This window comes from Pongo abelii, chromosome 9 (genome assembly GCF_028885655.2).
Source record: "Pongo abelii isolate AG06213 chromosome 9, NHGRI_mPonAbe1-v2.0_pri, whole genome shotgun sequence".
NCBI lineage: Eukaryota > Metazoa > Chordata > Mammalia > Primates > Hominidae > Pongo > Pongo abelii.
This window is the reverse complement of record NC_071994.2, coordinates 96,569,357-96,591,242: the sequence shown is the minus strand read 5'-3', so window position 1 is coordinate 96,591,242 and position 21,886 is coordinate 96,569,357. Positions and strand designations below refer to the sequence as shown.

Sequence of the window (21,886 nt, the reverse complement as noted above, 5' to 3'; positions counted from 1 at the left end):
GGCTAACAGGTACATACTGTACATAGATATAAAACATTGCCATCATCACAGAAAGTGCTACTGAACAATACTGTTCTAGACTATTGATGAGAAATTTTTTTTTTTTTTTTTTTTGAGATAGTTTCGCTCTTGTCGCCTAGGCGAATGCAGTGGCACAATCTTGACTGACTGCAACCTCCGCCTCTTGGGTTCAAGCGATTCTCCTGTCTCAGCCTTCTGAGTAGCTGGAATTGTAGGTGCGCACCACCACACCTAGATAATTTTTGTATTTTTAGTAGAGATGGGATTTCACCATGTTGGCCAGGCTGGTCTCAAACTCCTGACCTCAGGTGATCCGCCCGCCTAAGCCTCCCAAAGTACTGGGATGACAGGTATGAGCCACTGCGCCCAGCCTGAGAAAGTATTTATCTGAGAAGAAATACTGGCTCACGGAATTATCATTCCCCAGCTGTATTTCTGAAAAAACTAACTAGGACTATAAACTGGCCTGCTTAGTAATAATTAGCCTCCTTCAAGATAAGTTGGGTTAAAAAAATATTTTATTAAAAGTAGATGAGACCAAAGTTATAAGTTAAGGAGGATTTTTTTTTTGAGACAGAGTCTCGCTCTGTCGCCCAGGCTGGAGTGCAGTGGCACAATCTCAGCTCACTGCAAGCTCTGCCTCCTGGGTTCACGCCATTCTCCTGCCTCAGCCTCCTGAGTAGCTGGGACTACAGGCGCCCGCCACCACGCCCAGCTAATTTTTTGTATTGTTAGTAAAGACAAGGTTTCACCGTGTTAGCCAGGATGGTCTCAATCTCCTGACCTCGTGGATCCACCCGCCTCAATCTCCCAAAGTGCTGGGATTACAGGCGTGAGCCACCGGGCCTAGCCTTTTTTTTTTTTTTTTTTTTTTTTTTTTTTGAGATGGAATCTCACTCTGTCATCCAGGCTGGAGTGCAGTGGTGTGATCTTGACTCACTGCAGCCTCCGCCTCCTGGGTTCAAGCAATCCTCCCACCTTAGCATCCTGGATAGCTGGGACTACAGATGTATGTCACCACACCTGGCTGATTTTTGTATTTTTAGTAGAGACAGGGTTTCACCAGGTTGGCCAGGTCGGTCTCAAACTCCTGGGCTCAAGTGATCTGCCCACCTCAGCCTCCCAAAGTGCTGGGATTTCAGGCATGAGTCACCATGCCCGGCCTAAAGAAGCTGCAGTTTAGCTTGAGCAACATAGCAAGACGTCATCTCTACTAGGAAAAAAAAAAAATTAGCTGGGCATGGTGGCCTATACCTGTAGTCCTAGCTACTCAGGAAGCTGAGGTCAGAGGATTGAACTGAGGAGGTCAAGGCTGCAGTGAGCGATGATCATGTCACTGTACTCCAGCCTGGGCGACGGAGCAAAAAAAGGGGGCTGTATATTAAAAGTTTTTCCTCTGAAGTATTATTTTTCAAAAAATTTGCGGGATTACAAAGCCCATCCGAGTGTCTAATATTATGACAAGGACTTGTTAATTCAACAATTATTTATTGTATACTTGCTATGTACAAAGCATTGTATCAGAAACTGTGTAGGATAAATTGAATTTTTTAAAGAAGATAGTCTCTGCTTTTTAAAAGCTAATAAATTTTATAGGGAAGATCTATACAAATATATAAAATATAAAGCAGACACAATAAGGGTTGAATGAGCAGTATGAGCAAAGACAACACACATTTTATCAGCTGAATGTTTGTGTAAGACAATGTCAAAAACATGATATCAAAATTAGCCAGACATTAAGACAAACTTCATTGGTCAAACAAAATTATATAATAATAGTACCTAGGGCAAAAATAAACCTTTAAAAATAAAATTTCAAATTACCTGTTTCTGCCTTGCTGACATTCTAATCCTGGCTGCTGCTTCTTGAGGATGAAGTAGAACTGAACTCTGAGCTACAGTTGTGACAGGCAGAGTCTCATTTATTTCTAGGGGAATGACCCAAACAAAAATTAGTTTCAATAATTTAGAATTTTGACACCACTATAATGCCCTTTCTTAATATATCACATGTAATTTTATTTTAAAAAAAAAAGATGCAAGCAGTCAAATTTAATTTGAGAATGTGATAAAAAGAAATACCTTGTTCTTTTCCAGAGTTTGTACCACACGAAAGTGGTTTATCTTCACTAGCAAGTGGTCCAGACTCAATTGTTAGTGTATCACTTTCAACAACTGTAATAGATAACAGCACTGTTATTATGAATATATAATCATTGTCAAACTTAAAGCAAAATAACAAAATTCTGGTATTAACAGATTCAATCTAGGGCCATCTGAATGTGTCATCTAGTTAAGATCCAGTCACCTTCCTGATGATCAGATATATTTCTCATTAAACCCAAGCCTAATAATAACAACAGAGATGAAAGACTGAAATTGTGAAAACGTGAAGAACTGATTTAAAAGATACGCTGATAGGGTTTCAAACACAGGAGAAAAGCATAAAAAGAGTGGAAACAACAAAGTATCAAAGTTAAAAAGGAGAAGCTAACAAAATGTCAATGTATCTTTGATATATCTGGATACTAGGTTTTTAAAAAATAATTTGTGAAACCAGAGCAGAGAAGGAAGTTAAAGCAATTTGTTCTGATCATATTTGGGTAGCAAGATAGTCTGCATGGAGCTATCCGTTCATTCACTCATTAATTCATTCGGCACCTACTTATGTGGCAGATGCTGGGGATACCACAGTAAATGAGAAAATGCCTCAAGGAGGCTTTACAGAGTAGGTGGCAGAACCATCATATAATTATCCCAGAAAAAATTATAAAATTAGAAATTGTAATAAGTACTATATAAGAAAAGTGAAGGGTTATACAATAGAGTATAATAAATCTGGGCAAGATGAAATATTTCTCTGAGGAAACGACATTTAAGCAGACACTTGAAAGGTAAGGAAGAACCAGCCAGGTAAACAACGCGAAGATGTATAGGAGACCTTTCCAGACAGACCAACGGGTATAAAAGGCCCCATGAGGATAAAGAAACAAACCTTGCCTCATTCAAGGAACTGAGAGATCAGTGTGAATGGTTTTAGTCAGGCAAGGGGGAGAATAAAGCAAGATGAGAATGGTGAAAGCCTGCTCATATTGGCCCTTTATCTTTTTTTTTTTTGAGACGGAGACTCATTTTGTCGCCCAGGCTGGAATGCAGTGGCGCGATCTCAGCTCACTGCAAGCTCTGCCTCCGGTTTACACCATTCTCCTGCCTCATGCTCCCGAGTAGCTGGGACTACAGGTGCCCGCCACCACGCCTGGCTCACTTTTTTTTTTTTTTTTTTTTTTGTGAGACGGAGTCTCGCTCTGTCGCCCAGGCTGGAATGCAGTGGCGCAATCTCAGCTCACTGCAAGCTCCAACTCCCAAGTTCACACCATTCTCCTGCCTCAGCCTCCCAAGTAGCTGGGACTACAGGTGCCCACCACCACCATGCCCGGCTACTTTTTAGTATTTTTAGTAGAGATGGGGTTTCACCATGTTAGCCAGGATGGTCTCAATCTCCTGACCTTGTGATCTGCCCGCCCCGGCCTCCCAAAGTGCTGGGATTACAGGCATGAGCCACCGCATCCAGCCCATGCACGGCTAATTTTTTGTATGTTTAGTACAGACGGGGTTTCACCGTGTTATCCAGTATGGTCTTGACCCCCTGACCTCGTGATCCACCCGCCTGGGCCTCCCAAAGTGCTGGGATTACAGGTGTGAGCCACCGCGCCGCCCGGCCAGGCCCTTTATCAAAAGAACTTGGTCACGGATTGACTATGAGAGTCCCCTTTTTTGGATTTCAACACCATATTCTCCCCTACTTCTTTGGCTACTCCTTTTACTGACTTTGCTATCTGCCCTTTCTCTAGCCATCTTCTAGATGTTGGAATCCCTCCGATGGTCTTACAAGCCCTCTTTTCACTAAATTATTTCCCCTCCAAGTGGTTTTCTATGCCCATGGCTTTAAATATACATGTCTAGATTCCAAATTTACCTCTCTTGCTTTAAATTATTCAATTAATTCAACAAATGTTAACTGAGCACCTGTTTTGTACGAGGCAGTAGTCTAGACTCTGGGGACATAGCAATGTAGAAAATCAAAGCTCCTGTCCTTACGGATGGGTGGGGTAGGCATTAAGACAATAAGCAAAATAAGCACCAAAGTCACTTTACTGGGCCCATCAGATATTGATAAGAGCTATGGGGGGAAAGCAGGGTGAAGGGGATAGGAAGTAAAAGGTATGAAGGTCGGGGTAGAGGTGGGGAGTGGTAGAAGTGTGCCATTTTATATAGTCAGAAAAGGCCTTACTGAGAAAGAGATAGTTGAGTAAACATGTGAAGGAAGTGAGGGAGTGAGTCAAGGAAATACCCAAGAAAAAGAGAAGTCTAGTCAAAAAGATTAGCAATTGCTAAGACCACGAGTCCTATGTTTGCTGTTTGAGAAACAGTGAGCAAGCTGGCATCTACAGTGCAGAAGATGGGTAGGGAGGTGTGGCAGGCAAATGAAGTCAGAGAGGTAGTGAGTATGGGAGTAGTGGTGGTGGGGGTGTATGTGTGCAGGTCACATAAGGCTTTGAAACCACTATAAACTCTCTGGTTTTTACTGAGTGAAACTGACAGTTACTGGAGGGCTTCATCCAAAGAAATGACATGAGATTACTTGTTTTTAAGAGGACCACTATGTTAATAGACAATAACAGGGAGGTGCAAAGGCTGATGATAGCAGGCTACTACAAGAATCTACCCTAGAAAAAATGAACATGGCTTAAGCTAGGATGTAGGTGGAAAGAAATGGTTGGACTATGGATATATTTTGAGGGTAGGACCAACTGGATCAGCTAATAGTTTGGACATAAGATACATAAGATATGAAAAGAGTGAACCAGAATGACTATAAGCTTTTTGGCTTGAGCAAGGGAATTAACACATTGCCAGATACTGAAATGTGGAATACTGTAGGAAAAGCAGATATGTGGTAGGAGGGGATATCAACAGGTCACTTCTGAACAAATTTAAGATATTATTAGATATACAAGAGAAGGAAACAATTAAATAAGTAAGGTGAGTTCAAACAGGAGGCCAAAAATAGAAATGCACACTTGGGAGACATCAGTATATAGCTGATAATGTAAAGTGTGACATTTGAGATCAACTAGGGAGTTTTGATATAAAGAGAAGGGACTTGCGGAATGAGCTCTAGACTAACCAATGACTAACAATGGTTAGTCATCGTGGAGATGTGGATAAACAGCGAAGAAAGTGCAAGAGAAAATAGTAAAGTAGGAAAACCAACGGAAGGTACTGTCAAGGGGCCAAGGGAAGAAAATACTTCAAGAAGGCTTCCTGTGGGACACAGGATAAAATCCAAAACCCAAATATAGACCACAAGTCACTCTTATCAAAAGCATAGAAGCAAAACATTTCTATACAAATCTAATCACATTTTAAAAATAATCCCAATCGAGGAGATATTTGAATAATATGTGAAAAGATACTTTATAACTTCTGGAAATATAGTTAATAGCCTATTTTTCCAATCAGAAAATTATTTAAAATTAGCAAATAAGAAACCAAATATCTGGTGGGAATACAACACGCTCAAAAGCCATTAACATGTTCATATATCCTTTGATTAGGAGTTATTCTTTAAAGAGTCCTTCCTAAGGAAATAAAGACGTGGGCAAAGAGTTCACTAAAAGGATGCCCACTGTAGCACAAAAATGCCAAGAAAAATTAGAAAACAGCCTGAACATATCAATAAGGAACTGGTTAATTTTGATTCATTGATTACTTTGCAATTAATATATAGAAATAACTATATTAGATTAAAAGTGGTCTGGAAGAAGATTCACTAAGGCTTTTATAATGTTTCTTTGTTGCTTTTAATTAGCAGGATTATGTTTTGTTCCTTTTAACCTCTATTCTTTGATTTTTCAGAAATGAACCTACTTTTGAACAACTTAAAAGGGTTTATAGAAAATGAGACTCTTGGAGAGAAATACCTTGTTCCTGCCCAGAGGATAACGTTCTCTCTTCGCTGGCAATTGCTCCTGACTCAACCGTTGGTGCTTTACTCTCAATTTCACTAACAGTCGTAATCATTTCACTTTCATCCTCAGACATAGATTTAATTGTCCAGAGAGATTTTTGGCTTCGGATCTTATTTAATAATTTTTTAAAAAGAACTTTTGAAGGAATCTGTTGGGTCTTCATTACCAAGGGAACTAAAAGAAAGAAAAAACGGAAAAAACTTATTTAGCATCTACTGTATTACCAGGCAAATTGCTCCATCTTATATTCGGTTACTGCTATAACTACTAGTTAAAAGCACAATTTTATTTTCCTCATATTTACAATTTAACAGTATATACAACAATGCTATCTGACTCCAATCATTATAACTAGAAATAATTTTTTCAACTGAAAATAGTAAAAGTGCCAAACTTCAAGTATTTTCCACAAGCATGTATGCAACACAAATATCAAGCCTAAAAAACTTATCAGGAAGATGTTTATTTTGCTTGCTAAATGACAACTGAATGTGTAACTTCTAATTAATTTGCTGGTAAGATTAGTATTGAAAACATATGCTGTGAGGTTCTATAGTCTACACTAGAGAATAGTCCCAAATATGGCTCTGTATTTCTTTGTGAGCTACAGAGGAAAACATCACAGCCATAAAAGCAAATCAACTGCTCCCAAATTATTCTTGGCACTATCTGGGAAAAATGTCTCCCATCCATCTTCACACAGAGATCCCTTCAGTTAAAAACAAAAACAAAAAAAACAACACAAGTATTTCTTCAAACATTTTCCCATGTGGGCTGATAGTTTAATGCCAAAACTCAGTATAATAAGAACAGTTATCTAAGAGGACAAAAGTGTGATGCAAGTACATATTTCTCTGGCTTAGTCAAGGAATAAAATTTAAGAATATCTTTAAGAGGTTGAAAATAGGCAGATTGTAGTTTTGTCTAACTTATATTTAAAAAAATTCCAATTGAGTTATAATTTACAAAGAACAAGGTGCACAAAAACTTAAGTGTATAGCTTACTGAATTTTACATATGTCGATATAGCACCTTTCAGATCATGTGGAACATTACCAGGACTAAGGTTCCTTCATGTCCCTTCCCAGTCAATACACCCCTAAAAACAGCCACTACTTTAACCCCAAGATCACAGATTAGTTTTGCCTGTTTTTTTAAAACCTTCATATAAACACGGAATCATATATTTAGGTATTATTTTTCTGCCTGGCTTCTTTCATTTACCATTAGTCCACAACCCACTCATTTTTAAGAAGTAAATTCATTGCCAATATTTAAAAGTGAGGATTTTTAAAAACAATGAGATTCCTAGCTTCAAACAAACAAACAAACAACTTGGCAACACCAAGCCAATAAGACCAAATGAGATCAGCAGGAGCTAAAGTGTAACTGCCCCTTTAGATTAGGCAAGACTTCCATTGTGACAAACTAGATATTGATACTCCCAATGAAAATAACTGAAAAAGCTGCATAAAAGAGTAAAAATATCTTTTTTTTTTTTTTTAAGATGGAGTTTCACTCTTGTTGCCCAGGCTGGAGTGCAGTGGTGCGATCTCGGCTCACCGCAGCCTTTGTCTCCCAGGTTAAAGCGATTCTCCTGCCTCAGCCTCCCGTGTAGCTGGGATTACAGGTGAGTGCCACTACACCTGGCTAATTTTTGTATTTTTGGTAGAGACAGGGTTTCACCATGTTGGCCAGGGTGGTCTCGAACTCCTGAACTCAAATGATTCTCCCACCTCGGCCTCCCAAAGTGCTGGGATTACAGGCATGAGTCACCACACCTGGCCGTAAGAATATCTTTTTAAAGACACTGCTGGCCTGGCGCGGTGGTTCATGCCTGTAATCCCAGGACTTTGGGAGGCAGAGGTGGGCGAGTCACAGGTCAGGAGTTCAAGACCAGCCTGGGCCAACATAGTGAAACCCCGTCTCTGCTAAAAATACAAAAATTAGCCAGGCATGGTGGTGTGTGGCTGTAGTCCCAGCTACTCAGGAGGCTGAGACAGGAGAATCACTTGAACCCGGGAGGCAGAGGTTGTGGTGAGCCAAGATCGTGCCACTGCACTCCAGCCTGGGCAACAGAGCACGACTCCATCTCAAAACAAACAAACTGACAAAGACACTGCTGACCTGGCATGAAAACGTTCTGCAGAGGACAGAAATGAAATTTAAGTGGAAAGCTTGGAGGGAAGGCAAGTCAGTCCTGAAACCATCTTCTGCCAGGCTTATGCCAAAGTCAAAACATAGTAACCTTAAGCTGCTGCTGCTTTTTTTTCTCCAGTTCCTGGTAGTAACCTTAGGCTTCTGTTTGGACAACAATGTAGGCATAGGAGACATGAATAAGACCTAGAGCTCTCACTTGACGAGTCTAATAGGAGGCCTACATAAAGTTGGAATCCCAAAAGGCTACGTTCACGGTGTAGGGTGAAGATGATAAGAAAGCCTGAGTGGTTTTAAACAAAGGAAATACCAGTAGATATGGGAGGCCTACATAATAGGAGGCCTATATAAAGTTGGAATCCCAAAATGCTATGTTCACGGTGTAGGGTAAAGACGATAAGAAAGCCTCAGTGGTTTTAAACAAAGGAAATACCAGTAGATACGGGGTGAAAATAGCTGAATTCCATGAAGAGGACTTGGTCTTTAAGGAGACATGCAGGTAAAAGGAAAGTATTAAAGGTAACTCCCAGTGATCTGGCTTGGGTAACTGCAGACTGTGATACCATTCACTAAGATAGAAAAGATAGGTAGAGACAGTTTTAGTAGGCAAGAGAAGATCATAAATTTATTGATAGACATGCAGTTTTAACTATGGGACAGCCAAGTAAAAAAGTTCAGAATGTTGGAGATAGAGATGTTTGACAGATCAAAATTTGTGCTATCCATCATTACACACGAAGTACCTAGAAATAACCGAACACCAGTAGGCTCTCTGATGATCTGACAAGTCTATGCTGATCTTTGTTGTGCTGAACCTCTACTCACTCAAATGGGGATGGCACCACGTTCAAGAGGCCAAATAAGAGATCCAGAGCTAGCCAATGAGATGTGGGGTTTCACTGAGGGCATACATATAAGGGAGAGTCCAGTGGCAGCAGGCTGGACAGAAGAACTGCAATCGCTTGCAAAAAGCATGCAGTTTAAATAGCACTCTCACTTAGTACCCTTTTCCTAACGATCTCCACCTGACAACTTTCATTCAACCCAAAACTTGACACCTTGATCCTCTGTACGGCTCATGTTCCACGGGATGGGACAGGGGCTCAGATGTTCCTCATAGACAAGAAATGAACCTCCAGGTTGGCTACTCCCAGATTCCCTAGCTCAGAACACACATTCAGGTGTGTATGCCACACAGGGTCATTCTCAGGGTATGCTTAAGTTATTGCTGTCAGATATGTTTACCATGCAACCTTTCTAATGAGTTCAGAATTGAGCACCTAACTCAAATAACCTGAAAATCTTCAGATCATCTGTACGTCTGAATAAACTTTCCTCCTACACATATGAAAAAGGATCGTCAATGATGGAAATATAAAAACATTGTATCCTTTAGCTACCGCTCCCATCAGTATTACTCATTGCTTGCACTTAAATCGGATCAGATTTTCCTAACTGCTGGCTAATGGTTAGCATTTTTTTTTCTGTGAAATACTGTAATATTTAGCTCAGAAGGGTTTTTACCATCTGTTTCACTAGAACATATTATTTCAGCTTCTGTCACTGGAAGGTCTTCAGCTGCACCCAAATTTTCTTGTTCTATTGAAAGGTCCAGCTCTTCATCTTGGATCTGATCAGTCACAGTGGGCAAGGGCTCTGGTTCAAGGTGCAGAATCAGACTCCCTTTCACCTCTTAAAAAAGAAAAACAGAGACATGTTTCCATTCCAAAATGATTAAAAATAACTGGATCACAAAAATGCAAAGGCCATGGTAATGTCTCAATCTAAAATATGGGGGGCCTCCTTCAAACTGAGAACTCATTTCAAGATAAAAACTGCTTTATCATTACAAACATATTTTCCCACCAAAACGTATAAAACCACTATTGAAAGCCCTATTGAAAATATCTTACTCCTGTCTGCATTGTACATATCTTCAAAGGCAAATTCCAATTCTCTCTGCCAGTCTTCTTTCATTTCACTGCGTTTGTATGGAAGTTCAACTAATTGTGGCGGCATTTGTGCTACAGTCTGTCTCCTACGTGCCAGGTCCTCTTGCTGTAGCTGTTTGAGTTCTTTCATTAGTTTCTCCTGATTCTTCAAGAATAAAGAGAATTAACAAAAACTGAGTCACAAACTTTGTATGGTAATATTAACAGTGTTGCAGGTAGGGGAAATGAGGATCAGGGTCTAAGCTTCTCTCCTCTCCTATTATTTGTTCAGCCAAAAGACAGACATTTATTCATTCAACAATTATTTGCTGAATACCAGATACCACATTGTTAGGGACACAATCTCAACCCTACCCTAGTAGTAAGACCAACAAATAAGTAGTGTTATGTTAGTAAGTACTATGAAAGAGTGGTACTGGTTAGGCCATAAAGCTGCAAAAAGTTTCTGCCAGCTACAGTCTTCCTTTCTGAGGAAAGTCATGAAGTTAATGTCTATATAAGTTGCCATGGCTCCTGTGATGTACTTTGTTCCAGTTCTCCATATACCTATCTCAGGTAAGCACCAAGACCCAGGGTGACTGTGGCTTAACATAGAATATTTCTTGTTACTTCACACTCTTATGAATTTCCATTATTAAATGAGATCTGAATGTATTTCTTGGCTAATATGAAAGTTTAAGCAGTGTTTTAATGAGGTTATCTAATGGAATTTTGGTGGTAGAAGGTAAGGAGGGAGAACAAGGCAAGACTTCTCGTTCCTTGGGATAAGGATTTAGCCAGACAAAAGTGGGTGAAAGAGAATGAGTACATGTAAGAAAAAAACTGCAGCACAACAGTATGGAGATGAAGGCATGGGATATTCAGAAAATAGCACACTGTTCATTATAGCTAGGGCATGGAGGGCAAGGATGATTAGGGAGAGAAGATAAAACTGGAGAAGCAGGTAGAAGTCAAATATTAGTTAATACAGACACTAGAAGGAAATAAGGTCCCAGGCCACAATACAGTATGCAGCAAAAAGGTTCAGACAAGAAAAATGAATCCTCTATTAGCAGTGAGATTGCACGGTTTTTTTAACAACCTTCTTATATAAGGAACATTAAGTCTACTATAACGTAGAGAAATCCTGCATTAAAAAAGTGGTAATGGGCCAGGCACAGTGGCTCACACCTGTAATCCCAGCACTTTGGGAGGCCAAGGCAGGCAGATTACCTGAGGTCAGGAGTTCGAGACCAGCCTGGCCAATATGGCAAAATCCCATCTCTACTAAAAATACAAAAAGTAGCAGGGCGTGACGGCACGCGCCTGAAATGTCAGCTACTCGGGAGGCTGGGGCGGGAGAATCGCTTGAACCCAGGAGGCAGAGGTTGCAGTGAGCCAAGATCATGCCACTGAACTCTACCCTGGGCAACAGAGTGAGACACTGTCTCAAAAAATAAAAAATAAATAAAAATAAATTAAAAAGTGCTAACATATATACATTACTTATTCTTTTGTAAAGTTTTAACTATTTTGTCTTTTGAAGATGAATTTTTTTTGCCATGCCCTGAAAAGGAATAAAATTATAAACGAACTTATTTCATTTATACTAAGATTCTAATTATCTAAAGTTGTTTGAGTAAGTGTACTATTCTAGCTCACTGCAAGCTAGTATATTATTCCTTTTGGATTATTTATAACAATGACCACTACCACTAACATTTACTGAGCTTATGAAATTCCAGGCACATTTCCAAGGGCTTTACTAAACTCATTTAATCCTCACAAAACAGATGATCAGGAGAGGTGTGGCAGGGGAGGTTAAAAAAAAAAAAAACAGCCAGGCCTGGTGGCCCACACCTGTAATCCCAGCACTTTGGGAGGCCGAGGCAGGCAGATTGTTTGAGGTCAGGAGTTCCAGCCTGACCAACATGGTGAAACCCCGTCTCTACTAACAATACAAAAAACTTGGGCTGGGCACGGTGGGTCACGCCTGTAATCCCAGCAATTTGGGAGGCTGAGGCAGGCGGATCATGAGGTCAGGAGATCGAGACTGTCCTGGCTAACACGGTGAAACCCTGTCTCTACTAAAAATACAAAAATTAGCCAAGCGTGGTGGTATGCGCCTGTAGTCTGAGCTACTTGGGAGGCCAAGGCAGGAGAGTCACCTGAACCCAGGAGGTGGAGGTTGCAGTGAGCCGAGATCGCGCCATTGTACTCCAGCCTAAGTGATAGAGCAAGACTCTGTCTCAAAAAAAAAAAAAAAAAAAAAAATTAGCTGGGTGTGGTGACACGAGCCTGTAGTCCCAGCTACTCAGGAGGCTGAGGCAGGAGAATTGCTAGAATCTGGGAGGTGGAGGTAGCAGTGAGCCAAGATCCCAGCACTGCACTCCAGCCTGGGTGACAGAGTGAGACTCTGTCTCAAAAAAAAAAAAAACAACACATGAAACAGAACTCAGAGAGGTTAACTAATCTGCCTGGGATCAAACAGCTGAGTGGTGAAAAAGAGAGATAAATCCTGGCAGAATGACTGTGAAGCCCACTTGCTTAACTACTAAACACTACTGCTTTTATGGAAGAATCTGTTCAATTTATGACTGCTTTTTGTGTCATTTTACTATAGGTTTAAACCTTAGATGGGAAGAATTACTGATAATAATTCAGACATTCAGTTATTTTAGTCATAATTCACTCCTAGTTTATAAAAGCTAAAAATTTAAGGGAGAAGCTCATGATTTAGTTCAAACTATAAAAATAACCTTTCATAAGAAAATTTAATTTCCAATGCATTTTTAAGAAGTACTTAAAAACTCATTCCTAAGATGGGTATTTAAAACATCCAAATGCATTAGTCAAATTCAGAAAATAAAATCAGACTTCTAATAAGATGAATCATTTTTATGCTATGTTTTAAGACTAAGCACTAAATGAATAGTAAGCATGACAGAAGTAAAGCTAAAACTATAAAGCCAGCTTTCATTATAATATTTTACATATTGATGACAGTCACTATTTATAGATTGATTGACAGAATCTCACTCTGTCACCGGGGTGGAGTGCAATAGTGCAATCTCAGCTCATGGCAGCTTCTGCCTCCCAGGCTCAAGCAATCCTCCCACCTCAGCCTTCTCAGGAAATGAGGTCCCAGGCCACAACAGTCCCAAACTGGGACTGACTGTATTGACTCTGTAGTCCCAGGCCACCACGCCTGGCTAATTTTTGGATTTTTGGTAAAGACAGGGTTTCACCATGTTGCCCAGCCTGGTCTCGAACTCTTGGGCTCAAGCGATCTGCTTGCTTTGGCCTCCCAAAGTGTTGGGATGACAGGCCTGAGCTACCTCGACTGGACTTGACAGTCACTTTTTATTTAATTTTTTTTGAGACAGGGTCTCGCTCCGTGGCCCAGGCTGGCGTGCAGTGGTGTGGTGTGATTTCAGCTCAATGCAACCTCCTTGTCCCGGGCTCAGGTGATCCTCCCACCTTGGCCTCCTGAGTAGCTGGGACTACAGCCGCACACCACCATGCCTGGCTAATTTTTCTGTTTTAAGTACAGACATGGTTTCTCCATGTTTTCCAAGCTGCTTAAACTCCTGGGCCTATGTGATCTGCCCGCCTTGGCCTCCCAGAGTGCTGGGATTACAGGCATGAGCCACCATGCCTGGCCTATTGACTGTCACTTTTTAAAAGCTCCGGTAGCAAGGATCATGACTTTATTTTTGAAACAACATTCTGCAAAACCAACAAGTGCTTTGCTCAATACATATTTAATGAACTGAATCCTCAAATTTATAGCGCACATATGTTATTGAAATAATTAAATCAGGAAAGTGATTTTTTTTTTCTCAGGCTGTTTTTGGACATATTAAAATATTAAACTTTTAATAAATTCATTAGTAAAATTTTTAGAACAGCAATACACTGGGAGAATAGCTTAACCCAATCAGAACTTGAAATGGGAGGGCAAATAAAGTTGGGAAACTTGAAATCATAGGAATCAGAGACTATATTGAACACCCAACCTTCCTACCTTTCTTTGAGCTCATTCACTAATCAGTCCTGCAATGCTATTAGTAAGTCCATCAGTAATGGTCATGGGTAGAATATAAGTCTTACTTGAGCCAAATGGATCTTCTTCATTGCTTGGAATCCCCGTATATGTGCCTTTTCAAACCGTTCCATTCTCTCTTGTGCTGCCTGTTTTTGTAGTTCTTCCAATCGTTTAGCTTGCTCTTCAGCAGCCAAACGAGCATCTGGCTAGCAGTCAATCAAAAATTTTAGGCAAAATTTTTAAAGTGTGAGACAAGCAGTAACTAAAAAACAAAACAACCTTAAAATCATCTTTTCTACATATATAAAATATAAGAAGAGTTGTATTTTAAAGTGTCCACAATTATCAACAGCATGAATCTATGAAAGGGATCAAATTGTTAGTATAAAGCTTTATGAGTTACTCATTTTAAACCAGATGAGGTTATACTCCTCCAAACACATTTCTCCATCACTTTGTAAGTAATCTCTTGCTGGGCTTGGTGGCGCATGCCTGTAATTCCAGCACTTTGGGAGGCCGAGGTGGGTGGATCACCTGAGGTCAGCCTGTCCAACACGGTGAAACTCTGTCTCTACTAAAAATATAAAAATTAGCCAGGCATGGTGGCGGGCACCTATAATCCCAGCTACTCGGGAGGCTGAGGCAGGAAAATCGCTTGAGCCCGGGAGGTGGAGGTTGCAGTAAACTAAGACTGTGCCACTGCACTCCAGCCTGGGTGACAGAACGAGACTCCATCTCAAAAATAAAAAAAAAAAGGAAACTTCATTAAAATGACAGTATTGAAAGGTAAATACCCACAAATCTCATTAACATAAATAACACAAAAAAGAGAAAGAGGCACAGAGTCTGGATTTCCTTTTTTTTTTTTTTTTTTTAAAGAGATGGGGTCTTGCTATGTTGACTAGGCTGGTCTCAAGCAATCCTCCCATCTCGGCCTCCCAAAGTGCTGAGATTACAGGCATAAGCTACCACATCCAACCTGGATTTACTTTTATTATCTGAACATTCACTTTCAAGTATAGGTAAATATTCTAAATGTAACCAGCAGTAAAAGTCTTTTTCTCTCTTTTGTATGTTGAAATTCTGCCAGCCGGTTGAAACAATTAATGATGACCAAGAAAGCTGTTAACTTCAAGTGTAAGATTATTAAAAATTCTCACATGGTGAGATAAATAGGTAGAGATTGACGGTTGTTAAATTAACAAAGAGTACACCGGCCAAACAAATTTATCAAAAATATATCCCCTTTGAGCCACTAAATATTCATACAAAACTAAATAACATCAGGTAAGACAAAAAAGTTAGATTAAATCAAAATTATAATCTGTAGAAGTATTCAGTATATCAATATGTATGATATTAAATAAAATAACCTCTGAGAACAATATTTCAATCCATTTCAGCCATGAGGTTTTCAAGAAAAAAATTGTTTATGAATTCTTCACATCTCTTGAAGATAAATTAAAAGCAGTATGTCAATTTTGGTAAATCAAAATTTTAAAGAAAGGAAAAATTTCAAAATAGCATACAACATGAATGATAAATATCAGTCCAGATATAAAAAAGCATATAAAGGATATGAATAAAGGGTTAGAGAAAAAGTTAGGGAACACAAACAAATTTTGTTCATATTGATCATACTTCAAAACAAGATTTATAATACGGCTTTAGGAAGACAATCCCCTATAGATTTGTGTCAATGCAATTAAAAACATAACCACAAATCTGGTTGAAATAATGTTAGATTCTATTTTCAGTATGTGAAGATCAAAGATATATGAATGATAAATGCTATTATTAAATACTTTTCTGAATCTTGTACATCAGATATTTGGACAGAAATCTTTTTAGATATAATAGAGCATGGAAAATTGATGATGAATTTAACTGATTCAGCTTCACTTTTCTGCAGACATTTCTGGGTCTCACCACAAACAATATAGTTAATCTGACTGAATATTTTCAGAATGCAAAGTTCATTTGAAAAAAATGCTACGTAACTGTCAATGACAAAGAATAGACATGATGAAGCCCATGAATAAGTAATGTAGGACTTTCAAGCGTATGATGTTTTGTTCAGTTGTGTGTAGAGGTAGTGAATATAGCAAAACAAAATGTAGAGAATTACTGGCTGTAAGTAGGACTACAGCAGGCCACTTTCATAAATCTTCTTCAGCCAAAGATATATATTATGACATATAAGAGATTTTGGAATTACTTTATCAGGATATTAAAAACACACACACACACAATAGCAGCTCTTATGTGCTAAAAAGGCTGACTGAACAAATGAAAGTAGTTTATTTGCAGAATGCTGCTAAAGAAAAATACCCAAACATATATGCCAAGCGTGCAAATATTTTTTATATGATACCTGCTGTAAAGATCATATCGTTCTCCTCCAGGGAAGATGCTAAAATTATTGTGCATGTGATATAAGTTGAGTGCAGATGAAAATTCAGAGGTAATTTTATCTTGAAAGCCAAGCACATTGGTCATCACATTTTAAATCCAAAGTTTAAGGACAGATTTTTCCTAAGTGATAGAGTAAAGCAGCAAATAAAATATTCGAATAAAAATGTGTTCAGTAATAAACCCATTTCTGAAAATATTCAGAAATCATATCTTCATGTATGATATGAAGCTTTAGTTTGTGGGACTACTTTCATAATTTTGTTAGAAACAAAATTTGTTTGTGGTCCCTAACTTTTTTCTAGCCCTTTATCATTATAACTACTGATCTAATTTTTAAGTCCAAAAATTGAAAAGGAGGTAAGCCTTCTGTTTACTATCAAAAAACAAAGCTTATGGATATTAATTTAATACCATCAGCAGCACCCTATGCTGATGGAGTTAGGTAAAAAAAAATTCATCATCAATCTTAGTTAAAAGGTAACATCTTTTTAATATCACAAAAATGCAGTAAACAGTAAAGCAGTTAGCAACAAATTGAAGTTATTGTTCCTACATTATAATATCGAAGTTGTAATAATACTTTACAATTTTAAATAAATCTCAGATTTACTCTTGCATCTTAGAAGTTCATTCTGTGATGATATTCATTTTAGTTCTTAACTGAATATTGCTTTTAATACCTGCTATCAAGCAGTCAACCAAAATGTGTATTTGTTGCATTCTAAATGCCACAGGAATGCTATAAAATTTATTTTCCTAGTAGACAAATATATTCAACATGAAAAAAATTAAAACCCCCACTGACACAGAGAAATAGCAATTATAATAACAATATATCATTTGTTACTCTTAAGACTGGCAATAATTTTAAAACATAATATTTGGTGCAGACAAGGTTATGGTAAGGTGGCCATTCTCCTATGTTGCTGATGCTTTTAAAAAGCAATTTAATGATCTGTATCAAATGTTACACAGTTTGGAGCCAATACTTTCTCTTTCAGGAATTTATATATAATCAGGGATGTGGATAAAAATGTGCAAGATAATGCTTACATTACTTACAGAAGCAAAAAATAAAATAACGGTTAAATAAATGCTACAATGAAATATTAAGTGGCCACTAAAAATCATGTTTTGAAAAGTGTGTGTATATGTTTCTATTTAAATAAAGGTTATAATGAATTTATTAAAACATTAACCATATTCCACTTTGGTGACAGAATTGGTGTTTTCCCAATAGTTTACACTTATGTGTATAGTTCCAAATTTTTCACAAATAGCATGTAATATTTTATGATAAAAAATCTTTAAAATCTGCTATTTAAAAATATAACCATTTAAATAGCCAACTAGTTTCTTTAATTCATATTAAACCATCATATGCCTGACATGAAAATTCAAAGCATTTAAAAGGTTTTTGATTATTATTACCAACTGTCCAAATTTTGAAATCTGGGAACACCATACATATAACTAAGATATAATTCAATTCAATGCACACAGAAATAATAAAGCGAGGGCATGAAGAAACAGTAAGTCAATCACCTGTTTTGTGTCTGTCTCTCTATTCACAAAAGTGTGAAGATGATGGTAGGTAGAACTATTGGTTTTGACGGCAGAAATTCTTTTTACTTCAATGTTCTGGAAAAGAGAACATAAAAAAAATAGGTTAAAAGCATTAATTTTCACCTAAAGCTGAATCCAATGCAAAAAAAGTTATTTTGTATTTTAATGAGTTCTCCGCATCCAAAACATGCTAAAAATCTGCTCGCAATAAAATCAAATTTTTAGAGTTAAATTACTTCAAATTTTAATAAAAGTACCAGATTCATCAGTATTCCAAATCATCTTCAAGGTGTCACTAACTAAATGTGTTTTATTTATATTTATTAACTTGTAAATATGAGTGATTTATAGAGAAATTTCATCTTTATATCTCCTGAATATAGAAGGGCTTACAGGCCACATCAAATGAAATGAAAAGCACTTCATTATATTTATAAGAAAACAACATGCACTATTATATCCTCTTCCATATCTAATCACAAAAATTCTACTGTAGTTCACATTAGTCTTATTTTCTCAATGTTTAATGACGTATTTTGAGTTTTGGTCCTGAAACACTTGCCAATATATTTAAATTACACTTATTCCAGAACAAAACAACTCTCAGAAGAATGAAAAGTAAACTACCTTCCCCCTTCCCTTTCCTGTATTTTGTAGTAAAGGCAGATTCAGTCCATCACAACCTATCACACACTGATGTTCAATTAACTAAACTGACAAAGAATATTAAGTGCCTACTATGTGTTAAACATTACACAAGGCACTGTGAACGACAGCGAGAAGTAAAATAAAATAATGGCCCCTGGCTTCAAGGAGCTCACAGTAACAGTTCTAACTAGAAGTTCTAACAATTACACATAAATTAAATAATAAACCATGCATTTTACAGATAACATGATGAAAAAAATATCCACAAAGAAATGCTAACACTTCTGCTGGATGTCTTCTGTATTATATCCTAGTAGTGAAAACTTAGCAAAGTCCCTCAACTTTTCTGTCCCTCCGCTTTCTCAAGAAAAGTGGGTTTATAGCTATTGCTATACCATATGATCATTGTGACAATTACTGTAAGAATCAATTAATGTATAAAAAGCACTTTTAATTTTTTTAAGGCCTGTTGACAAGGCCAGAGTACACTGGCATGACTATAGCTCACTGCAACTCCTGAGCTCAAGCGATCCTTATGCTCCAGCCTACCATAGCTAGGACTACAGGCATGTACCACTATGCCTGGCTAATTCAATGACATCACGAACGCAACACAGGTTGGGAGGGAGAAAAGTTTAAATAAGAAAAGGTTGAGAATTAACCAAAGTTTTAGCTATAACATATATAAGTGTGGAATGATGAGGAGGACTCAAGTGAAAAGAAACAATATAAAAGACAAGAAGGGGCTGGGCGCAATGGCTCATGCCTGTAATCTCAGCACTTTGGGAGGCCAAGGCAGGTGGATCACTTGAGGTCAGGAGTTTGAGACCAGCCTAGCCAACATGGTAAAACTCCGTTTCTACTAAAAATACAAAAATTAGATGGGCGTGGTAGCACACACACCTGTAATCCCTGCTGCTAGGGAGGCTGAGGCAAGATAACTGCTTGAAACTAGGGGTCGGAGGTTGCAATGATGCAAAATGAGCCAAGATTGTGCCACTGCACTCCAACCTGGGCGACAGAGCAAGGCTCTGTCTCAAAAAGAAAAAAAAAAAAAGAAGGGGGGGATTAAGAAAATCCAAGTAAAAATGTACAGTCTGATGTGAGCAGAATTATCCGAGTGGTTTTTAAGAACTTCCCATGTCTTAGCCCCACACCAAACGAATTAAATCAGAATCCATGGAACAGAGCCCAGTATTAGCATTGTTAAAAAGCTGCGGCCAGGCATTGTGGCTCACACCTGTAATCCCAGCACTTTGGGAGGCCGAGACAGGCAGATCACTGGATGTCAGGAGTTTGAGACCAGCCTGGCCAACATGGAGAAACCCCTTCTCTACTAAAAATAAAAAATTAGCCGGGCATGGTGGCAGACACTTGTAATCCCAGCTACTTGGGAGGCTGAGGCAGGAGAATCGCTTGAACCCAGGAGGCAGACGTTGCAGGGAGCCAAGATCGCACCACTGCACTCCAGCCTGGGCGACAGAGTAAGACTCTGTCTCGAAAAATAAAAAATAAAAAAAAGCTGCAAAGGTGATAAATGTACAGCCAAGGTTGAGAATTACCTAGACCAGTCAGAAGATAACTAATTGGCAAATAACTGGATATACATCCAGATATGTACAATAGAGGACGTTATTCAGGGTCTTATCATTTAGGTAAAGGATTAAACTGACCACTAATGAAAACATTAACTAGCATACATATACACATATACATATATATATTTGAGACAGGGTCTTGCTATGTTGCCCAGGCTGGTCTTGAACTCCTGGGCTCAAGGAATCCTCCCAACTCAGCCTCCTAAGTAGCTGGGATCAAAGGCAGGTGCCACCACACCCAGCTTTAACTAGTTAATATTAAAGTTCAGTAAGAAACTGAAGTCACAAAACAAAAATTCAGAGATGATAGTACACATTAGAATGCTTCACTCTACAAAGAATCTTAGTAGCCTTTAAATCAATGCCTTGAAAAAATAAACCATAGGCTTCTTGACAAGGAAGAACTCTGAAGAAAACAAGTCTCTAAAATTATGTAATTTGATGTACAAATGGGATTCAGTTTACACATTTTAAAGTACCAGTACTTCCAGAGTAAAGGCAATTACGTATAGATTGAATTTGGAATCCTCCCAAAATTGGGATAATTTGAGATTTCGATTACTATGAATCTTTATTGATTATAACAGGATTTCCAGTGAATTGCATCTAAGTTTTTAGTGAAATCAGTCCTTAGCCTGGCAGAATTAGGATGATCTGTTAATAATTTTAAATCACTCAATTTACTTCCTGTGTTCTATCTTCCAGCCTTAGTTTTGCTCCACAGTAACTATTTCTAGCCTTATCTACCCAAGTACAGGACAAAACCAGCTTTCCACTCCGGAGTACCTGACACTGGCTCATGCAGCAATGGAAAAGAAGAAAAAAAAATGCCAGGCACTGTGGCACATGCCTGTAGTCACAGCTACTCAGGAAGAGGAAGCAGGATTGCTTTAGCCCCGGAGTTCAAGGCTGCAGTGAGCTATGATGGTGCTGGTGAAGAGCCACTGCACTCTAGCCTGGGCAACATAGTGAGATCCTGTCTCAAAAAAAAAAAAAAGGTATAAGCAAGGGAAGAAGTAAAACAAAGCTCATTTTTCTCTTGCATCTGGTATAGATATATGAGAAGTCTTCATAGCATCTCAGGGTTTTCAATACAAACTTCATTCTTTAACAGACCTATGAAAAGATTATGGTTGTTTACATTCCTAGACTTTAATATATAAGTAGTTAACTTGAACAGTTAGCATGAACTCTGAAGAAGTATATTCATGGGAAGCTAAGTGTCACAGTAAAAAGATCATGAGCTTTATAGAATTTGACTTTGACATAAACTCTGGTTATCGCACTTACCTATTAAAGGACTTTGGTTATGTCACTTAACCTCTGACCTTCACTTTTCTTCATTTGTTAAATGGAAATATCTAACATGCAGAGCTAATGTGATTAAATTAGATATGAATTAAAAAAACCTGACATAACTAAAATCTTAGGTACACAAGAAGTATCAATTCTCTTCACCATGTAAAC

The 21,886-nt window shown here is 38.3% G+C and overlaps 1 protein-coding gene across 16 annotated transcripts in view; it reads right to left on the bottom strand.

Moving 5' to 3' along the window:
• Positions 1-21,886, bottom strand: part of CEP295 (centrosomal protein 295) — a 75,868-nt gene that overhangs the window by 43,528 nt on the left and 10,454 nt on the right. For 14 of the 16 annotated variants that reach the window (XM_024255922.2, XM_054524927.1, XM_054524931.1 and 11 more), the window contains exons 6-12: positions 18,153-18,248; positions 14,258-14,398; positions 10,127-10,310; positions 9,738-9,905; positions 6,009-6,230; positions 2,107-2,199; positions 1,849-1,952 (exon numbers count right to left, since the gene is read on the bottom strand). In XM_024255922.2, coding sequence (XP_024111690.2) covers positions 1,849-1,952; positions 2,107-2,199; positions 6,009-6,230; positions 9,738-9,905; positions 10,127-10,310; positions 14,258-14,398; positions 18,153-18,248 — 1,008 coding nt within the window. Of the gene's footprint in view, positions 1-1,848; positions 1,953-2,106; positions 2,200-6,008; positions 6,231-9,737; positions 9,906-10,126; positions 10,311-14,257; positions 14,399-16,566; positions 16,697-18,152; positions 18,249-21,886 lie in introns of those variants that run through there. The other 2 variants (XM_054524935.1, XM_024255924.2) reach the window with 2 other exon arrangements.